Below are 19772 nucleotides of genomic sequence, written 5' to 3'. Positions count from 1 at the left end.
TTATCATTTTTTGGGTAGTGAAAACATTTAAAATCTACTCTTTTGGCAATTTGGAAATATGCAATGCATTACTAAATTTGCCCCTCCCAAGGTCATCTCGGAAGATGACACTGAGTAGGGAAGACCATGCCTCCTTGCGATGGAGGTGCTGGCAGTGGATGAGGGTCATTCACCACGTACCTCAGTCATTTGGGCATGTCACCCTTGCAGGGCATGCAATTCAATTAGATTCATTTTAGTAAAACAACACATTATTCATTGCCAGGGAACTGCTCTCAGAGTCAAAACGGTGGATGTCCCTATAATCATGGGAACAAACACCTGTTGATAAGATCAGTAAACATTTTGCTAGAAATTATAAACCACCTCTATACAACTATGTTATATATTTATTTTTGCAGCAATGGACTAGTGCTGCCGCTCACGAGGAGACAGAGAGAAAAGTGCCATTCAATTGATAACAGGGCTATTGCACCTGAGCCTTCTGCAGGACAGGTATACAGGAAGGTGAGCGGTCACGAGATGGGCAGATGAAAGAAGCTTGGGTTCCACAGTGCCTGTGGGGGGTGGGCCGGGGAGGACAGCTGTTTGTGAGAATCCAGGCCACAGCTGAGAGGGAGCTGAATCAAAATCACAACGTCCTGAAGGCCAGCACAATCACTCTCATCTGCTCTCAGAATACTCCCCCCAGGGGATATATCTATGAAGTTTGAAAGAAGTAAATTTAGATCATATAAAAGAAAGTACTACATAGAGCATATATAGAACTATGAAGAGGTAGAGTGAAGGTGAATGTATAAATAAGCTCCAGCTAGACCCATAAATACTTTAAAGGAAAAATAAGGATGCCTGCAGCTCAGATCAAACTTGCATCTCTCGGATTCACGATAGTTATTCGGTGATGGAGGTCACACTCATGTTTCTTGCATTTATAGTGATACTGGTGGCTGGTCCAGTATCTGTAGCTGGTGTCTGTAAGAGCATGCCCGTTCCCCTGACATTCCTAGTACAATCCCTGAGACCTAAGGCTGGACCACAAGTTTGGCCACTGGGGGATTGCCATATTCTAACTGCTACTCATATAAGGGGTTGCTTTTCAATCTAGGTTATCATGTTCACTTTGAACACTACAGAACATAGGAGAATCAGATTTAATTTATGGCAGAACTCAGAGTTGGAGACCACTTCACTCAGCTTCCCTAAAGAAGCAAATATCCTGCAATGAACTTGCAGAAAATGATCATCCAACTCCTTCCTCCTTAAATGCCTTCAGCAGCAGGGGCTTCCCTCGATCACGAGCCTCCCGTCCTCCTGCTTCACAGCCTTAGTTAAGGACTCGGCAGGGAACAAGGCAGGTAAAATCCCTGCCCTCATGCAACTTACCCCAGGGATATTTTTTAAATGTCACAGAGGAAGAACCAAGGGCAGCAGCCTGGTGCCTCTTGCAATCCCAGGTTGACACTGGACATCTTCCAGTCCTACTTATCCATCCAGTTTAAATCCACCCAGCAGCATTAATGTCCATCTTACCCACAAGAACATCAAGGAGACGTTCATGGCTGAAATCAAGCAGTTGCTGCTATAAGTTCACAGAAGATGCCCACTTCCTCCTAAAAGTTAAGCTCCTCATCATGGCATTCAAGGCTCTCACAGCTCTGCTTCAACCCATTTTTCAGCTGCACAGCTATGCTACGAGAATCCTACATTCCTGCCGAGCTGGACTATTTGCTGTTTCCTGATCATAACTGCCTCACTCGTGTGCCTTCGTGTCCTCTGCTTTTCGTTTAAGGACCAGCTCCTCCTTCTATACGGACCTGGCAAAATTTTGCTCATCTTTAAGGCTTGTCTTATACTCATCATCCTTTCTGATGCTTTTTTTGATTCCTCCAAAAGGATTTGATCTCTTACTATCTGAATTTCTTTAGAGCCATATCTATACATCTTCCTATTAAGCATTTTCTGTAGCTTATAACCACTTGTAACTCCCATGGTTGACGGCCTTTATTTCTGTACATTCTATGAGGCTGGCAGAGGACCTTGCATAGAGGGGACACTCAAAACAAAAGTGCCAAGTGAATTAAATCTCAACCTAACAGTGCTTTTAAAGACAGGTATCTTGCTATGATCTTTGTCCTGATCATACAAGTCAGAGCAGAAGGCACCCTTTAAAAATGTCTTAATTGACTGATAGTACTTATACGCACTATGGAAAGAATTTCTGAATTTTGAGAAGAAAAAAGTTAAGATTGGAAAACATGGAGAAATGGATATAAAAACTAAATTCTGATAACTCCCCCATTCCTTCTGTATTGCTTATATATATTTTTTCTGGACACAATGAATTTTGACATCTTAAAAACCTTTCTGACTGGGGAGAGACGGCCCCTCCCAGATCTTGCCGATTCTTAGATCGAGCAAGGGCCCAGCCGGGAAAAGCATCCTTTGACATACAAACTAACCAACTGAGAGCCACACCTCCTCTGTCTTGTACACACCAGCACATAACATCCCTCTGCCTTAATCATCCAGGCCAGGTACCAGGCAACTAGAGACCATCCCCATAGCTTACAGCTGGACGGAATTATTCATACCCGTCAGTCCTAAACTGTTCACCTTGACCTGTCTTTTCTGGAAATCCCAATAAAGGCTCTGGCCTCGGCTCTCCCCTTGCTCCTGCCCCTCTGCCTCTGACCACCAGAAGCTTCCCCATGGGGCCTTGCATGGTGAGCCATGCCCCCTGTCTCTAGGACCTCTAAGGATAATGACCTTTGGTTTTCCTGAGCCTCTCCTGTGTCTCCTTGAGTCCACACTTGACAGACCACCACATAAAGAAAACAGAACAGAGTATCAGTTACTGCAGTGGATTGAATTATGTCCCCCCAAACTCATTGAAGCTTGAATTGTGTCCGCCAAGTTTTGTGTTTTAGAAACTTAGCCCCCACTATGACTGTTAAGAGGGTGAGAAATCCTATTATGGTGATTGAAAGGTAGAGCCTTGAAGAGGTGATTGGATTGTAGGACAGTGCAGGAATGAATGGATTAATTTTGGTGGTCAGGGATGTGGTTCTGAGTGCTTTAAAAGAAGAGGAGAGTCTGTCTTGCTCTCTCTCTGCTTCCACCATCTTGCAATGTGAGAGCCCTGGGTCACTGTCACCACCAGATGGACTTCCCAGCCTAAGCAACTGTAAGCAATAAACTTTGCTTTCTTTATAAATCACCCAGTTCCACAGTATTTTGTTATAAGCAACAGAAGTGGACAAATATAGTTACCAAGAGAGTGTAAACCTCAAACCTCTTTATGAGGTTTCCACGTTATGATTTTTTTCCATTAAAGACACAGATAAAGTCCAAGTTCACAGTGGTCTAATCTTTGGTTTTCTTGCACTTTCAGAGTAGAATACAGGAAGTGGAATATAGGAAGACAGGAACAGAGGCAGAGTAGTTAGATGGTTTTGTAGGGGTGGAGAGGACAGGAAGGGGGGGGCATCGGGATGTTGGGGAGAAAGAGGGAGAGAATCAGAGAGCAACAGAAAAACATAATGAAATTACATATCTGAACGTGACTGTAGAACAGGGATGGTGTTCACATAACTAGAGAGATAGCTGGGAATATTGCTGTTGGCTTGACCAACACTGGGTAGCGGGTTCTCATTAGACACGTGTTAAGTGCTGGTGCTGAAATATACCACAGGGCATGGATGTCCATTTGCTTGGTAAAACCGTAGTCGCGAATACTTTAGAAACATGGAAACTAGTGATCAACTAAGTTCTGAGAATATAGTAAGTCTCCTGTATTGTAGGTTCTAACGATAGTGCAAATAGACCCTGGGCAGGTTCATATTATCAGAAGGACTTGTTTTTAAGGATCAGCAATGGTTTCCTTTCTTTGCTGAACTGTCAGTCTCTAATTGTGGTCAAACACTTTCCATGTGATTTGTCCCTGTTCCGGATTCTTTCACAGACTGCCTCCCTCTGGTCTGTTCTTTGAAACTCAACTGAACTCAGGTCATCCTATTTATAACCAAGAGCTTTGAGAACATTACCTATTTTTGAAAGACAATATAACCTTTGTCCTTGAATTAAGTTATGGACTGAATTGTGCCCCCCATCCCTAACCCCATTCACATGTTAAACCCTAACCTCCAATATGACTGTATTTGGAGTAAGGAAGTAATTAAGAATAAATGAGCTCACAAGAATGGGACCCTAATGTGATAGGATTAGTGCCATTATAAGAAGAGAGAACAAATCTCTCTCTCTCTCTCCCCAGTATGTGAGGACACAGCAAGAAGGCAGCTGTCTACAAGCCAAGAAGAGAGCCCTCTCCAGAATCAAATCCTACCGGACCTTTATCTTGGAATTTCCAGCCTCCAGACTGTGAGAAAATAAATTTCTGTTGTATAAGCCACCTAGATTACATTATTCTATGGCAGTCCAAACAGACCAGGATAGGCTATAAAAATAAAGAATCAGATTTTCAAATTTCTTAAGCAGATTAAAACATGCAAAGCTAAAAAATAAAGCCGATGATCAAAAAAAAAAAAAAAATTGGAATATGTATCTTGGTGGAAATGGTCTAAACTAATGGTCATAAGTGAGGATTCTAGAGTCAAACAAAATAGGTTCCAGACCACCTCTATCATTTATTAGTTATGTAACCATGACCAAGTCATTTAACTTCTCCAAATTTCATGTTCATCTTCTATGAAAAGCAGTAATAATAATAATGGTATCTACCTCTTAGGACTGCATGGTACACGGCAAAGTTCTCAAAAAAGTGCTATTATTATTATCCGAGTGTAAATTACAGACTATAAAGTCAGCTACCATGTAAGCTGATAATCCTACATTCAACGGGCATGTATGGGGTACCTATCACAGGTACCTCATGCAGAAGGCATGGGTTATTTTCATGCAGTGTTTAACGTTTGACTTCTGCAGTCAGAATGCCTGGAGGTAATTAATGAAGACTTAAGAGAGGTGGAAGACAGTGGTCTTTTTGGTTTTTTCTGTTTTGCCCCAGTCACCCTTTTCTTCCGGGGTTACCAATCATTCCACGAAGGATGCATTTTGAGAACCATTCACCTCAGATCACATTTATATCACAACTTATTGTACTTCTGGGAAGGCAGGAATCTGATGCCCCCAAAGTCCTGGCCCTATATTATATGCCACTGATGGTGCAGAGGATGAGAGGGAAGAGGATGAGAGGAGAAGAAGAAAGATGGTTTGGGAGCGCGAGAGAGCTTCCCTCTGCCTGGCTGAAGATCAGAGAAAATTTGTAAGACAAATAGTCTCCAAGTTAATTATGGTTTTCCTGATGAAGCGGAAGCAAATACCAAAGTGGAGATATTTCTGCACGTCTCTCCCTGATCATGAACTTGGAAGTAGTTCCAGTTCAGGCTCATATTTCCTCCAGCATCCATCAGACCATTAACCACTGTCACTCTCCATTAATCACGCTTGGTGTCTTTCGATTGTCCTGTATTTCCTTTCAAATATGTCAGCAGACAGACATCAAGAACATACTAAAACTCCTAAGTCTTAATTTAGAGTTCTGGAAGTCTTAGTTTATTAATTCCTTCTGACATGGGCCAGATGTCTCTAGAGTAATTAGTAACAGAACAGGGTTAATGTAGCTGCCTCATGGTGATGCAGATTCATTATGACTGATTGCTCACTTATAAAAATTATGCAAGTCTAATTGGGTTTAAACCCAAAAGGATAGCACTAGACTCATAGCCCATAGACATCTCTACCTGTCTTGTCTTTATCATATTTAAGAGGCTACCAGGTACAACACGGGAAGGATGTTAGCCTTTGTGTATTTTTTATCCATTTGGTCCAAGCTATATGGAGGTGAGGTTTACAGATAATACAGTCTACTCTCTTGGGAAAGGACCAGGGAAGCCAGAGAGATTGGGCTAATTTAGATATCCTCAGTCCTTCATATGTAAAGAGTTCTATGGATACCAGGCCACCCCAGCTTCAGGGCTCCTAGCTGAAGCTCAAGTGTGCCTCTATTGATTAAATAACTAGGTAAATCAGACGGTGTTGTTAAGAAATTCTGTCAACTCATCTTTCACAATGTCTTATCTAATGGTCTGTTCTCTCTCTTCAACTGCTATCAATCAGATGCCTGTTAGCGCATATTTCAATGACCAGAGTAGCCTCTTACATGGTCTCCCTGGCGCAGATCATTCCATTTAATGCAACTTGTGACTTTGGAGCACATGGCCTGCAGCTGGCCTTGGTGGCTTCTCTGATAGGCTTTCTACCTTCTCTTTCTGCTCATTCTGCACAGTGTGACCCAGGGAGATATTTTAAAGGCTAGTTTTCGTCATATCACTCCCCTGCTCAAAAAACCTCCAAAGGCTTTTCACTGCCTAGGGAATAAAATCCAAATCTTCGTATGGCCTTACCTGTCTCTAAGTATATCCCAAATTAAAGCCTCCACCCCAGCTAAGCCAACTCTTCAAAGACCCAAAACACTCAACCTCTGAGCCTTTTACAGGGTCTTCATTCCTAGAATGCCCTTTCCTCCTTCTCTATAAATGCCCTTCACACTTTAAAAGTCAGCTCAAGCTTCAGCCTCCCCCACTACCCTTTTATCATACTGCACCAAATTCCAAGTATTACTCCTAACAAGTTATTTTAGCACTCTATTTTATATTTGTAACACCTGTATTCATTAAACCATCACAGACTGGTATCCGTGTTGACACCTAGCACAGCATTCGCCTATAGTAGCTGTGTTGAATAAATATGTACTACATGTAGGGTGTTATTTTGTATAATATTTAATCATTCTTAAGGGAAATTTGACATCAAAGCCTTAAGAGGTACATAGCCTTTGGCTCAGCAATTCCAATTCTGGAAATAAATTAGGGAAAACTCAGAGATGCTTATAAAGATATATGTAGTCTATTGTGGATGCTTGTTGTGTTTTCACAACAGAGAAGTTGGAAAAACCCTAAGGGGACAGTAAGTAAATCCAGATCTACACCAACAGCTAATAAAATCTTGTGGGATATTTACTAACATGAGAATCAGTTCACAGCCTATCACTAAGTGCAAAAAGCAGCTGATAAAACAATATGTATGTACAGCAATATTTGATGTTATTAGATAGACGGACAGTGAGTATCTCTTGGAGACTTTTTCTCCTTTGTGGTTTTATGTGAATTTAAAGTTTTGAACACTGAATTGAAGTGTCATTAATGTGTTGAATGGTTCCTTTAGATGGAAATTTGTTCTTTCAAACGGCTGATGTGGATGGATGTATACATTAGTAGAGGAGTCTGACAAAAGCCTAAGCTGTGCTCTAATAATACTCAGCACCAGGTAAGAGGCATCCTGCAATCACGGGAGCAGCATTCATTGAACCGGAGTTGGGAAACACAGGGTCCAGTTGTGCCTCTACTACAGAATTCTTGTCAGCTCTGGAAAAGTCACTTATTTTTCTTGAACCTCAGCTTTTCTGCTTATAAGGTAGGTGAATATTTTTCCCTACATCCACCCCTCACCGCCCCCCTTACATGTCACAAAATAGTATCTAGAGACCAATTAGATACTATTTGGAAGAAATACCAAACACATTGTAAAAAGGCAGTTGATCAGTATCAGGCGGGATTATCATTGAGGCTGGATGAATAACCATTAAAATCTTTTAATCTCTGATTATACCACAACCTTAAATTGCAAAGTGGTATCTGAGCTATGTGCCAATCAATGTTCAGTGAAGTACAATGTCACTGGACATCTAATACCTGTGGGCACATTCATTAAGTAACGCTTCAAAAATGACAATATGAATATCATTTTAGGACACCATTGCTAAACTTATTCTTCCAAAATGTATTTCCTATGTACTTTGCAGATTATTGTCTTTGCCTTTTTTTTTTTTTTTTTTTTAAATGAGAACAGACAGTACTGAAATGAATTTTAGTAGAAGAAATATATTGGGCTTCAGATGGATAACTTAAAGACAAAAATTGTAAAGTCTCAGCAAACCCATGATGAAGGAAACCAGATACTGTTCTTTACCTTTGGAAAAATGTTGATGTTGAATCTAATTCATGTAGATGGGCTAATAATCTTGAATTAGTCGCATAAATACAACATACATATTTGCAGATACACATGACTGAAGGCTCTTGGCATATGGCTGGTAGATGTATATCAAATGCTTCTTGACACAAAAGCACAAACCCTGGTCATGACTTCATGTACCAAGACACACACACAAACCAAAACATCCCTCAGGGCAACCTCCCCAGAGAGGTGTGCTCAGGCCACAAATAAAAAGAGCAAGGAGAAAGAAATGATCCCTTGAAGGGAAGGGGGGCTGCCCGCCCCAAAAGATGACTTGACTCACCTGTTAAGTGGTTGGCAATCCTGGCAGTAGGTTTGGGAGGCAGGGCCGGGGGCTGCTTGAGAAGGGACAGCTGCTTCACTGGGGTCTCCTCATGGTCTCCAGAGAAAGCAGCAGGTTTTTTGGGGGGCAGTAGCAGGACTGGTTTGGCTGAAGGATCTTGGGACAGGAGGACTCCAGATTCACTGGCAGAGGGACTCTCTTCAGACACTGAGGGGACAACCACATGATACACAGGAGACATTACACAAACGCAGTGCAGGTGGGGCTGGCGGGAGCCAGCGAGGAGCACAGGACAGGGACATGGGTTAGCAACACAGCAGAGCACCGACTGCTTCAGGTTGTCAGGCACGTGTGGAATGCTAAAGCCAGGACGCCAGAAATCTGATAAAGCAGGAGGGACAGGGCAAGGAGGCAGAGGAAGAAGGAGGGAGAAGTGGGAAGAGGAAGAGGGAGAAAGAGGAGGAGGACGTTTTCTTAAAGCCATCAAAAACGTTGCCATTTCAAACTCGGAGTTTGTCACACAGATTCTGTGGATGCTGTAAAAGGTGACTTGTGGGACCACAGCAACAATCAGCAGGACACATAGGCTGCTGGACCAGGGTGAAGAGCCCCCTCTAAACTAAACCAGAAGCATGCACCTGCACCTGCTCTTGGGACTTTTGTCCTTTGCTGGGGAGGAAGAGAGAGTGGATTCAAACATGTGCGGGGTCGCAGTTTTGCCCGTGGGTCTTGCTCTGTCCCTGCTCTTAGGTCTGGGCCACCAGACAACCTAGGAGTCTGACACCCACATTCCTTGGGCAGCTGCTCCTCCAGATTCCGGGGTGGTCAGCACTGAGCAGCAGCCTCCAAGTGAGTTCTCTGTAGTTTTAGAGTAGCCAGCCCCTGCTGGCACCTGTACACTCTGCCAAGGCAAAGGATGCTTCGAGTCAACACTTTTTTATCTTCCCCTTTCCTCTCTCCTCTTGCTCACCAGAATTAAAGTTTTCTTGTTTCAATTGTGTTTCTGTTGCTCTGCACTGGGCCTGACTCTCCCTTCCCCCCATGGGGAACCCCAGACTGGCTCCCAGTGAAGAGCTGTCGTGGGTAGGAGCATGAGCCTTCCTCCTGTGTGGACAGCCTGGGCGATGACAGAGTGAAACTCTGTGACTTCACTGGGATGACAGATCTCACGAAAACAATCAAATTCATCTGATGCCAATGTCACCAAGAAGTTGGATTAAAAAAAATTCACTGCCTTCATTGGAAAACTCTCCTGGGAGGGAGGGGGTGTAACTCCATTGAGTCTCCTCCCCGCTCTCATCCCTGCTGTAGCAAGAATGCCCACCTGTGACTCCTCCCTGCCCTGCCTTCTTCCCTCCTCCCCGATCTGCAGAGGAGTGCTCTGTGCAGCAACAAAGCCCTGCAGAGAAGCCTCAGGAGCACTCAATTCTCCCCCTGCCTCAAGGGACACTATTAGCGTCAGTGTTGGACAGGCTGATGGAGCAATGAGTCACCAGATCCCAAAATGAAGCCTGGTACAGTGGATTGAAGAGGCCCCCAAAATCAATGGAGTTTAATTCCTACTGTAATTGCTGAGGGTCAGAAATCCTGTTGTGGTAATTGAAAGGTGGGACCTTGAAGAGGTGATTAGATTTTAAGGACCATGTCTAGTGAATGGATTGTAATAATGGTGGTCATGGGCGTGGTTCTGATGGCTTTAAAAAAGCCAACTGAGAAGGTTAGCTCTCTCTGCTCCACCACTTTCTGCCATGTGAGACCACTGCATTGCTATAAAGCTACCGCCAAAGAAGATCCTCACCAGATGAGTTCCCTGGACTCTGGACTTCCCAGCCTCTGAAACTGTAAGCAATAAATTCTGTTTTCTTTATAAATCACCCAGTTTCAGGTATTTATGTTATAAGCAACAAAAATGGACTAATACACCTGGGAAATAACTTTGTAAAACACCATCTCTCCCAGCTTCCGCCAAGAGCTCCTGCAGACGTGGATTTTGCAGCACATGGTGTAGAGAAAGGACATGGCCTTTCTACCCAAACTCTGGAAATTCCAAGAGGTTCATTCTGCCAGACTCATCTCCTGACAACAACTACACTCCTCACCGGCTGTCGGGAGGGACCCAATTTTGGGCTATCTGTAACCACTCTGCAAACCTGAGAGAATGATTATTGGCCACTCAAACCACTTTTGTCCAAAGAGGGAAGTGGGTAAAATAGCACAACCTATAGACAGGACATTTAATTGGTAGTTAGATTGACTGTATCCAGTAAATTGATAACATTTACTAAATTGATACGGTCATTACCTGGTACACTGGGACTAGGATTAATGGGCATGCTCAGGTCTTTCAAATAGGCAAATCAGATAGGTACCATATAGAAGTGTAGAATTCTTAAGCTTTATCTTATCAGAGATGAGTGTTAGAGAATAAAACAATGACATTTTAAATCAATATGATAAAAACATTGATTTAATCATAAACATTAAAACATATGATTTAATCAATATGATAAAATCAATATGATAAAAACATTTTCTTTAAAGAGATTAAGGTTACAAAAAATGTCTTTTAAAAACTGTAGAACAATAAGTGTAAATATCCTCCAGATTTTTTTAATACTCAGTATGTACTAAAAACTCATGTGAGTTTAGTTTCATCAAAATTTCCTGATCTTTATGCTCAGGATGGTCCAAAATAGAATCCCAAGTGCAGTCAGGCCAAAGGTCCCCAGTGTCACATTCTGCTCTACAACTCTACCGGGAACATTACCTGGCCCATCCATGATGTCTGAAGGCTGGAGCACCTCATACGAGCAAGGATCCCTGGGCATCAGGACTGGCTCCATTTCCGACAGCGCAGGCAGAGACAGCTGGCTGGAGCTTAGGGACTGCCCGTTTTCTAGGGAGTCGTCTTCATTTGAAATGGAGAGCTCCCCATCTGTCAGAGAGAGGAGGAGATCACAGGCTTAGACAACGTCTGCCTTCCAGGGAAGGGTGACACTTACAGCCTGCTAGCTGAGTCTAGATGCTTCTGAATGATCTTTATCGAGGCCAGTATCTAACAATGACCTCTGTTCTCCTGCTTTTAAGACATTTATTTTGTCTTTAGAGATGCTGTCTAACCATCAGGGCAACAATATCCAATGATCTTCAGCAATTTGCTTGTTTTCTCTCTACCTTTCTAATCATAATCCATCACATTTTCTATGTATTTTTTAAAAATGAAAGTGAATTAAATTGAATTATTCTTCATAATTTTTAAACACTTGAAAAAGCTCAGCAGGTATCAGAGACTGGAAAACCAGGTTTGGCAGTTCCTACTTTAGGGAGCAAAGGGCTTCACGTGTGTAGTATGAGCACTAAGTGCACAGTACTTCAAGGTCCTAGGAAAAAACTCATCCTGTCTTCTGTTTGCCTCTACCCTCTTCCACTTTATCCAGGTGGGTAAATGTTTTGAAGGGCTCTAATCTCCACCTAACAGGCTGCAGCAGCCCAAGGATGCTGGAAAGTGCCAGATCTCTCCCAGTGCCGATCACCAATCGTGCTGTGTGGGTGAACAGACTTTGATCTTGCTTAAAGCTCAGCAAAACAAGAGGCAGCCAGTTAGCACCATGGTGGAGGATCAAAGGCTCCCATACAATGGCCATTTGTCAAATCAAAATTCCCCTAGTGTGATTTCATTCTAGCCCAGGGGAGTCTTAGATAACTAGACATTAAAGTCAAATTAATTTTTAAAGAGGACTGAAAGCTGTTTCAGTAAAATGAATAAATACCAAGATGAAAGACTAAGTTATGCCTAGTCTGAACCACAGAAAGCAGCAAAGCTATGCACCTGACTTAAAACCGGTAGAAAGATGACTTACTTGTAGAAATGAAACAGTAAGGTAACTCCAAGGTTAATCTTGAATAATCTTTTCTTTTTGTTATGTTCCTCCCATAGTTTTGATTTCATACATTAATGATACATAACAGCACAGGATTCTTCCCCCTCCCCCCCGAATTGGCCCAGTGAAATGTATATTCAACAGAGTAATCTACAAACCAACAAGCTTTAAATAGCCTGTAACTCAAGGACTTACAGTGTTTGACCTGAATCTTCTGTAAACACAGAAAAAATAAAATAGACGCCAAAATAATCATCCAAAGCAGACAATATAAAGCACTGTCATCTGAAGATTGTGCTGGCTTTTTTCTTCTTTTCCTTCAGCCCTTCTGTGTGCCCAAAATAGTAGTAGAAGTAATGACCATTGGGATCAACAATATGATTACTACTCATTAATAAGAAAACAGGAGCAGTGCACACTCTAGACCAATGCTATGGAAATTACACAGCTCAACAGGGAGTCTTCAGAATTAGAAGGGCTGGGGGTGTGAGGTTTAATGCATCCCCATCCCGTAATGGATGCTCCCCAGTCTTCTTAACATGCTTTTATTTAGCATGTTCAAACTGATGCCATGGGAAGCAGCTCTGCTTAAAGTCCCCAGTTGATGGAATAATAATACAGCTGCCACTCAGTATAACACATCTCTAGAAAACCATTTGATTCTTGATGTTCCAATTGTAATAAAAGTCCCAGACAAGACAACCAGAGGGGGAGGGGGTCTCATAGCTACTGCCAAGATCTGCTTCTTTGGGGAAAGGAGTCGACTGAATGATCGCCGTAGTTTGCAGTTAAAAGTACCGTAGAAGCAACACGGGGGAAAAGGATGTCCTTCAGACTCTATGATCTTGGTTCCATGAAGGCAGCTGGCTCAGGGCTAAAGGCTTTGCTAGGAACAGGGAAGCAACACTGCTCACTCTGCTTGGGAAATATTAACTCTTAAAAAATTGAGCTCCCTAATGATTAAAAGAACCTTTGTTAAGTCACAAGGCCAATCCACTTGGAGGAGAAACAATCTTGGGAATTCCATTGTTATCACTGCTAAATATATATTTCCATTGAAAAAATTAAAATGGAAGAAATAAGACATATCATTTACCACCCTACCTAACAGAAAAAGTCTCTTTTTTCATGGTGGTAACCTTACCATGTACCAAATTTTGTGTCTTGCTGTTTTCTTACTATTATAAACATTGTAATTTGCACAATCTTAATGATTATACTGGAAGAATATAGAGACGTTAACTTAGTTATCTCCCTATGACGGGTCATAAAGGTATTTCCAATGTTTTATGTTCTTATAGAAAATGCTGTGAGGACTGTCTTCCTGTATACAATTTTTTTTTCTGCAATTAGAATTCTCCCTCTTCAGGATAAATTCCAATAAATGAAATTAATGTGTATTAATATTCTAATGTCTAGTGAAACATACCTGGAGCTTGTAAAATTGTTTTACTAAAGGGCTTTCCAATTTACACAGCTGCCAAGTACACACCATGCACATATCTTAAGAAAATTTCTTCAAATTAACATCGACAACCATGTTTGCTCTCTCTACTCGTCTTTATATCTCTCTACATACACATTACATATGTATATACATATCTAATAGAAATAAATTAAAACCATTCAGCAGGTATAGAAAATTCATGACTAATATTATTCATGTCCAAAATGGGTAACAACGGGCCAAGCCTGTGGCTCACTCAGGAGAGTGCAGCACTGGGAGCGTGGCAACGCTCCCGCCGCGGGTTCGGATCCTATATAGGAATGGCCGGTGCACTCACTGGCTGAGTGCCGGTCACGAAAAAGACAAAAAATAAATAAATAAATAAATAAAGGTACACATTGAAAATGAGTCTTCACCACCATCACCCATTTTAAAAAACAAACAAACAAACAAACAAAAAAAAACCCCAAAAACAAAATGGGTAACAACAAAAGTGAAAAACATTTGATTTGGATTCATATAATATGGGTACAGAATGACACCACCACTCTTAAGTAATATTTTAACATTTTAATTATGACATCCTCAAACATGCACACAAAAGTAGAAACATTAATGGAGTAGACCTCATATACCCATCATCAAGCTGAGGAATTAGCTGGAAAGTCCTAATGCTTGGTAATTCCAAGTTTGATTAATTTGAAGATTATTTAAGCTTTCCATGTCCTTTTGCTATTTATTAGTACTGTTTATCAGCATCAGCATCTTTACCAGCATTTCGAAATTTGCATTATTAAAAAAAACTTTCTTCCCCCCCACCCCCAAATAAAGAATTTAACCCTGCTAATTAAGATGAGGCTCATGGATTATTTGTACCTTCATCTATCTAGGTCATCAACATCTCTTGTTATCATGGATGAGACAGAGATCACTGAGTATTGGAAATTCTTCTGATGTTTTACATTGTCTTCTAAAATTATCTGTAATCATAGTTTTCGAAGTAGCACTCAATGCCTTCCAATCGTAAGATGTTTCCTACTAGGATTAGTAAAATGCAAACAGGAGGAAGAGAGAAGGCAGGAGGAGAGACAAGATGGGCCAAGGAGAGACAAGATGGGCCGAGGCAGTGGCTCTCAACTTCACAATCCCTTGAAGGGCTGTTAAAACACAGATTGCTGGCCCCACCCCAGGACTTTCTGACCCAGCAGGTTTGGGGTGGGACCCAAGAATATGCATGTCTAACAAAGTCCTGGGTGATGTTGGAGCTGCTCTTGCTGGTCAGGGTTCTGCATTTTGAGAACCACTGGATTAAGGACAAGGAGTTGGGGAGGCAAGAGAATCTAGAATGGCAACCGCACCTTTTCAGGATGAGGTTTAGGGCAGGAAGTGCTCACTGTGGCTAATGTGGAACAGAGATGGTTGGTTTAAGCCTCAGAGAGGACAAGAATGCAGGAAGTTATGTTGTCTAAGCATGGATCACAAATATGAATGTGTAACAAAGGACAATGGTGCTACAGAGGCCAGAGGCAGACATATCCAACAAGGTAGAATCAGATCACAGAAGCTGCAGAGAACAGTTTGCAGAAGTTAGTGCAACATGATGAGACGAAGAAAGCAACAGATCTTAAATACAGACCTGGCCATGGAAACTGTGCCAGGCATCTTCTCCACGTGAGGCATAAGAAATGATGATGTTGGGAGAGTCAGGTTGACACCAGATCAAGTGCGAAAGGAAAGGTGAGAGTGAACGCATTCGATTCACAAACACCTGTTGCAAATCTGCAGTCACAACATGCAGCACATACCAGAAACCGCCAACCCCACGATGACCTTGAGAGGAAGGCAGAAGTTTGCTGTTAGTTCCTTAGGATACATGTGGAAACTGCTGGTGGGTCGGCTGCCTCCAGAGCCTGGAGCTTAATGCACCCCACCCTGCCTCTCCTCCCACAAGCGGTGTTGTGCCAGATGCTCAGGAGAAAAAAGATGTGCCTTGGGGGAGGAGAGTGCAGCAGGCTGTGGTGACAACATGCAGAGGTGCAGACTCAGGGCAGAGTGAGCCGGGAGCTAGCTGGTGAGAGGGCTGGGAAGTGAGGGGAGAAGGTGAGCCCTGAGAAGTGGATGAAGAAAAGAGAGTGAGACAGAAGATGTGTGCTCAGGCAGATGGAGATTACTACAGGAGGACCTTGTCCCATATAGAATTTTTGCAATGTCCTATAAGTACAATTTATGTAAAAGTTTTCATCCATAGGACTGGCTCAAAAGATATATTTAAAAATTTTTTTGTTTAGCTTAGTTTAGGAATTGCACCCACCTCTACTGGATGTCACCTTTGTGACTGTATTCGAAGTATTTTTTTTGTATTGTTTTGTTGTTTACTTATTTTTGTTTTGCTTTGGGGTTATTCCCTGGTTTTAGGGTGATTAACATCAACCTCTTATCAATTAAATTTTCTCAAAGTTCGAGGTTAACTGAAGTTTTTTTTTAGAGGTGAATGTCACCATGGAGAATGGACAGTAGGAACTCTTTCAGGTTCTCACGAATATCTATGTAACAGCAGTTTCTACTTTTAAAAAAGTGAATGAAAAGTAGACATTTTGTTCTGAAAAGGCTCAGGGTTCATGGCCCTTTGGAGTTTAAGATAACAAAAGTGTCAATTCTAATTCTGAAAAACAAAAATACTTTAATAAGCTTAAGCTCACCACTGAATCTGGTTTTCTAGGATATGAATTACGGTTTATATAAAAACCTATGTTTTAAAATGTATTTCTAGTGAGATGATAAATCCTATTTAATAAACGATAGTTGAATATAAGTATGAAGAACAATTTGTTTACATCAATGTATTGAACTATTATTGCAAGAAAGTTCAGACAGATCAAAAAACTAAAAATGTAACTTCAAAACTAGAATAAAAATAGAAAAAATAGAATAGTACACAATTACACTTATTCAGATTGTGCAAGAGGGAAGCCAGATGGACAGTTTTGACTCACTCGTAAAACTTTGATTTTTTCATTTGCAAAAAAAATGCTATACATCAACCAGAGGGGAAAAAAAGCAGCATAAAGGAAAAATATGAGCTAACCATAGCTAATAAAAGAACAAACTATCCCAAGTATGAAGAGTATTTGTTCAGGTAAATAAAAACCAAGACCCAGGTGTCACTTGCGAAATGCATAACCTTGCGAGGAATGAGAGAAGGGCCTGACCATGTGGGTGATGCTGATAACATGAAAATGTGTTTGAAACAATGTCAAGGACAAAAGAGAATAATATGCACATGTGGATTATAATAACATGAAAATGAAAAATGTATGCAGGTTGGCAAATTTCTGAAGTGAATTTGACATGACGTAAGTAGAGTTTAATGAGCACGAACTTTTTTTTTCCTGTAAAGATGTGAACAGTATTTAAAAAATACAAAAAGATTGCATGCTGCCATATCAAATTAAATTTTAAAAAAAAGTTTTTGTCAGAGGGGAAAACCTGTTCCTCATTCCTCTGCTTTCTGGGAGAAGGAATTTTCCAGAAGTGCTCCTTATTTTTGCCCAGCTCTTATTCCTCTCTTCATTGCTAGGATATAACCACCGCTCCCTATTTCTCTACCGAGAGGAGCTTCAATCTATCCTTTCCTTCCCGCCTTGGACCAGTGTTGATTTAGGACTCCAACTTTCCTACGTGGTGGGCTGATCTGAGATCAAGGCTTAGAGCAGGCCCATCAATGACCTCCTGCAGACCAGTCTTTATTAGTAATAAAGATAATACCCTACTCTGATCTCCTGTTTACCTTACTGCTCAAATTATCCAGAAACTCGGAGACAGAAGAAGAGTGCTAAAGATGGGCCCCTCAGATCCTTAACAATCTGGAGACTCAAGAGAAGAGAATGCTTTTTCCATCTCAGGTAGAAAGAAATTGAAGGAGCCATTGCTAGGCAATAATAGAAAGGATGGTGTTATAAACCATGCTCTTCTGGGAGGCCTGCATCTCAGTAAACACAGGTGTGCTGATGAGCACCCCTAACTTACTCCCAGGAGAGATGGGTGGGAAGAGAGAAGCAGCAGACACAGTGGGGAGGAGCCCCGACTTGAAGCGTGGGGAGAGCTGTGTTATCCCTGCCACCATTAGCTTGCCACGAGCTTTTTAACTTCTGGGGACATCAGTCTCTATCCGCTGAAAAGAGAAGGACTGTGTTAGACGATGCCCAGCTTTCTTCCAGATCAAAGTCGTCTCTGCATGAGGGCTGGAAGAGATAACAACCTACCCCCCCAAAAAAAACCCCCAAAAACTTGCAAATCAGCCTTAAGTAACAGATGAATTGGCACAGCAAATCATTTTACACCTGGGCTTTCTTTTTCTTGTCTGGCATACTCTGGGCATATTGCAGCAAGAACTAGGATGTAAACTGATGGATTTCTGGTTTATTATTAGCTTAATAAAGTTTTATATTTTTATTTTAAAAAACTGGTAAGTAAAGTTTTAGTGTCACGCTGCAGGTTTGTGCTCTACATAAAAAAACTCTGTACACAGTAGAAAGACAGGGAGGAAAAAAGGAAAGGCGAAGAAACATTTTTGGGGCACCTTTGGTGTTAAGCACTATGTTGGATATTTTATATGTGATAGTAATAATAACAACCTCCAAAACAATATTTTGGGAATTTACTAGGTGCCACACTCTGTGCTCTGTCTGTCTAATCAGTCCTATGAAGTTGACATCATCAATGTTACCCTCACTATATACAGAAGGGTGAACACTAGGCAGGTAAGTAACCTGTGTGAAGTCCCAGCTAGTAGGTGCTAATGAGTTAGTATGTGGTAAGTGTGTGTGTATATGTGTGAGATCTCATTTAAAATGGCTTATTCTGAAATTTTAATTCCTTAAGGATGGCAAAAGAACGAGATAGCAATCCTTTATTAAAAGACATGTAGTTGTTATAGTTAAAACTCCAATTATGTTAACTGTTAGTCCTTGTAGCAGAGAATAATGAATAAGAGCATGAAATCATGGTGACATGTATGCTTCCATTGTAAAGAAAAATTATGTTAGTGAAGTGCCGTGCAACAATTTTAGACTGAGAACATTAGGACATGTTAGCTGAACTGCATCTCTGTTGGTCATGCAGATGTGTAGAATTTACACATGCACACTAGTGAAAATTCAAATACATTTGAATTTACTGATGATCACCAATGGCTATAACTACAGCAAAATTAAAAACAATCAAGCCACCGTATGTTAAAGCAGATAATTATCCTGTGAAGACCTGTAAGAGGAGCCTAATGCAAGCATTTCTAATTGTTTTTTCCCTCTGAGATAAGGCTGCTGTCCAGCTTGTTCTGTGTTCTCATTTTAGCTTCCCAGACATGCTCTTTGACCAAAAAGTGTATCTCAAACTCAGAGTGGAGGGTGCTTTCCACAGAAGTATCCTTCTGGTGGTGGTCCTACTATCAGTGAGCTATGAAATAGAGACTTTGCCTAATATCTTATTCTTTTTTATGTTGATATACTTTTTCCCACTACAGTAGAAAAAAATCCACCCATTAAGGAGCAGAGTCATTATTTTGTAACTTCGCAAAGGTGTCATTTTAGCAACAAGACACGGAGCTTTGAAAAAGCTTCTGTTAATCCCAGTAACCTTTTAAACTGCTGCAGTCAAAGCCACTAGCTGCTCCCATAGTCAGTAAAATGATGTGCTGGGCAACAGTTAACTAAGAAATAATTTAAGGATTTCATTGATGCCTCCCTGGCATTTGTCAACTTTCATTGGAGATATTTTCTTCAGTTTGCCTGATTTCAGGGAGCTGCTATGAGTAACTTAAATGGTGAGGTAGATATCATTTTATAGAATTTTAAACATACATAGAGAATAGAAAGGAATATGTTCCTACTAAACCCTACCTATTTACTGAGTGTTATTATCACTTTATTTTTAAGCATTTAAAAAGATTTGAAAAAAAAGAAAAAATGAACAAGATTGCAGTAGGTCTTCTGTCACCTTTTCTCCCCCAGTGAGGAAAAGTCAGTGTGTGTGTGTGTGTGTGTGTGTGTGTGTGTGTGTGTGTGTGTGT

General features: G+C 41.2%; 1 protein-coding gene across 1 annotated transcript in view; it reads right to left on the bottom strand.

Annotated features, from left to right (window-relative positions):
* Positions 1 to 19772, bottom strand: part of PHACTR1 (phosphatase and actin regulator 1) — a 500634-nt gene that overhangs the window by 74777 nt on the left and 406085 nt on the right. Inside the window, exons 5-6 of the mRNA XM_063098224.1 lie at positions 11145 to 11312; positions 8378 to 8584 (exon numbers count right to left, since the gene is read on the bottom strand). Coding sequence (XP_062954294.1) covers positions 8378 to 8584; positions 11145 to 11312 — 375 coding nt within the window. The remainder of the gene's footprint in view (positions 1 to 8377; positions 8585 to 11144; positions 11313 to 19772) is intronic.

This window comes from Cynocephalus volans, chromosome 5, assembly GCF_027409185.1.
Source record: "Cynocephalus volans isolate mCynVol1 chromosome 5, mCynVol1.pri, whole genome shotgun sequence".
In the NCBI taxonomy this organism is placed as follows: domain Eukaryota; kingdom Metazoa; phylum Chordata; class Mammalia; order Dermoptera; family Cynocephalidae; genus Cynocephalus; species Cynocephalus volans.
Note: the sequence above shows the minus strand (reverse complement) of the source record. Positions and strands in the feature narration are given on the sequence as shown.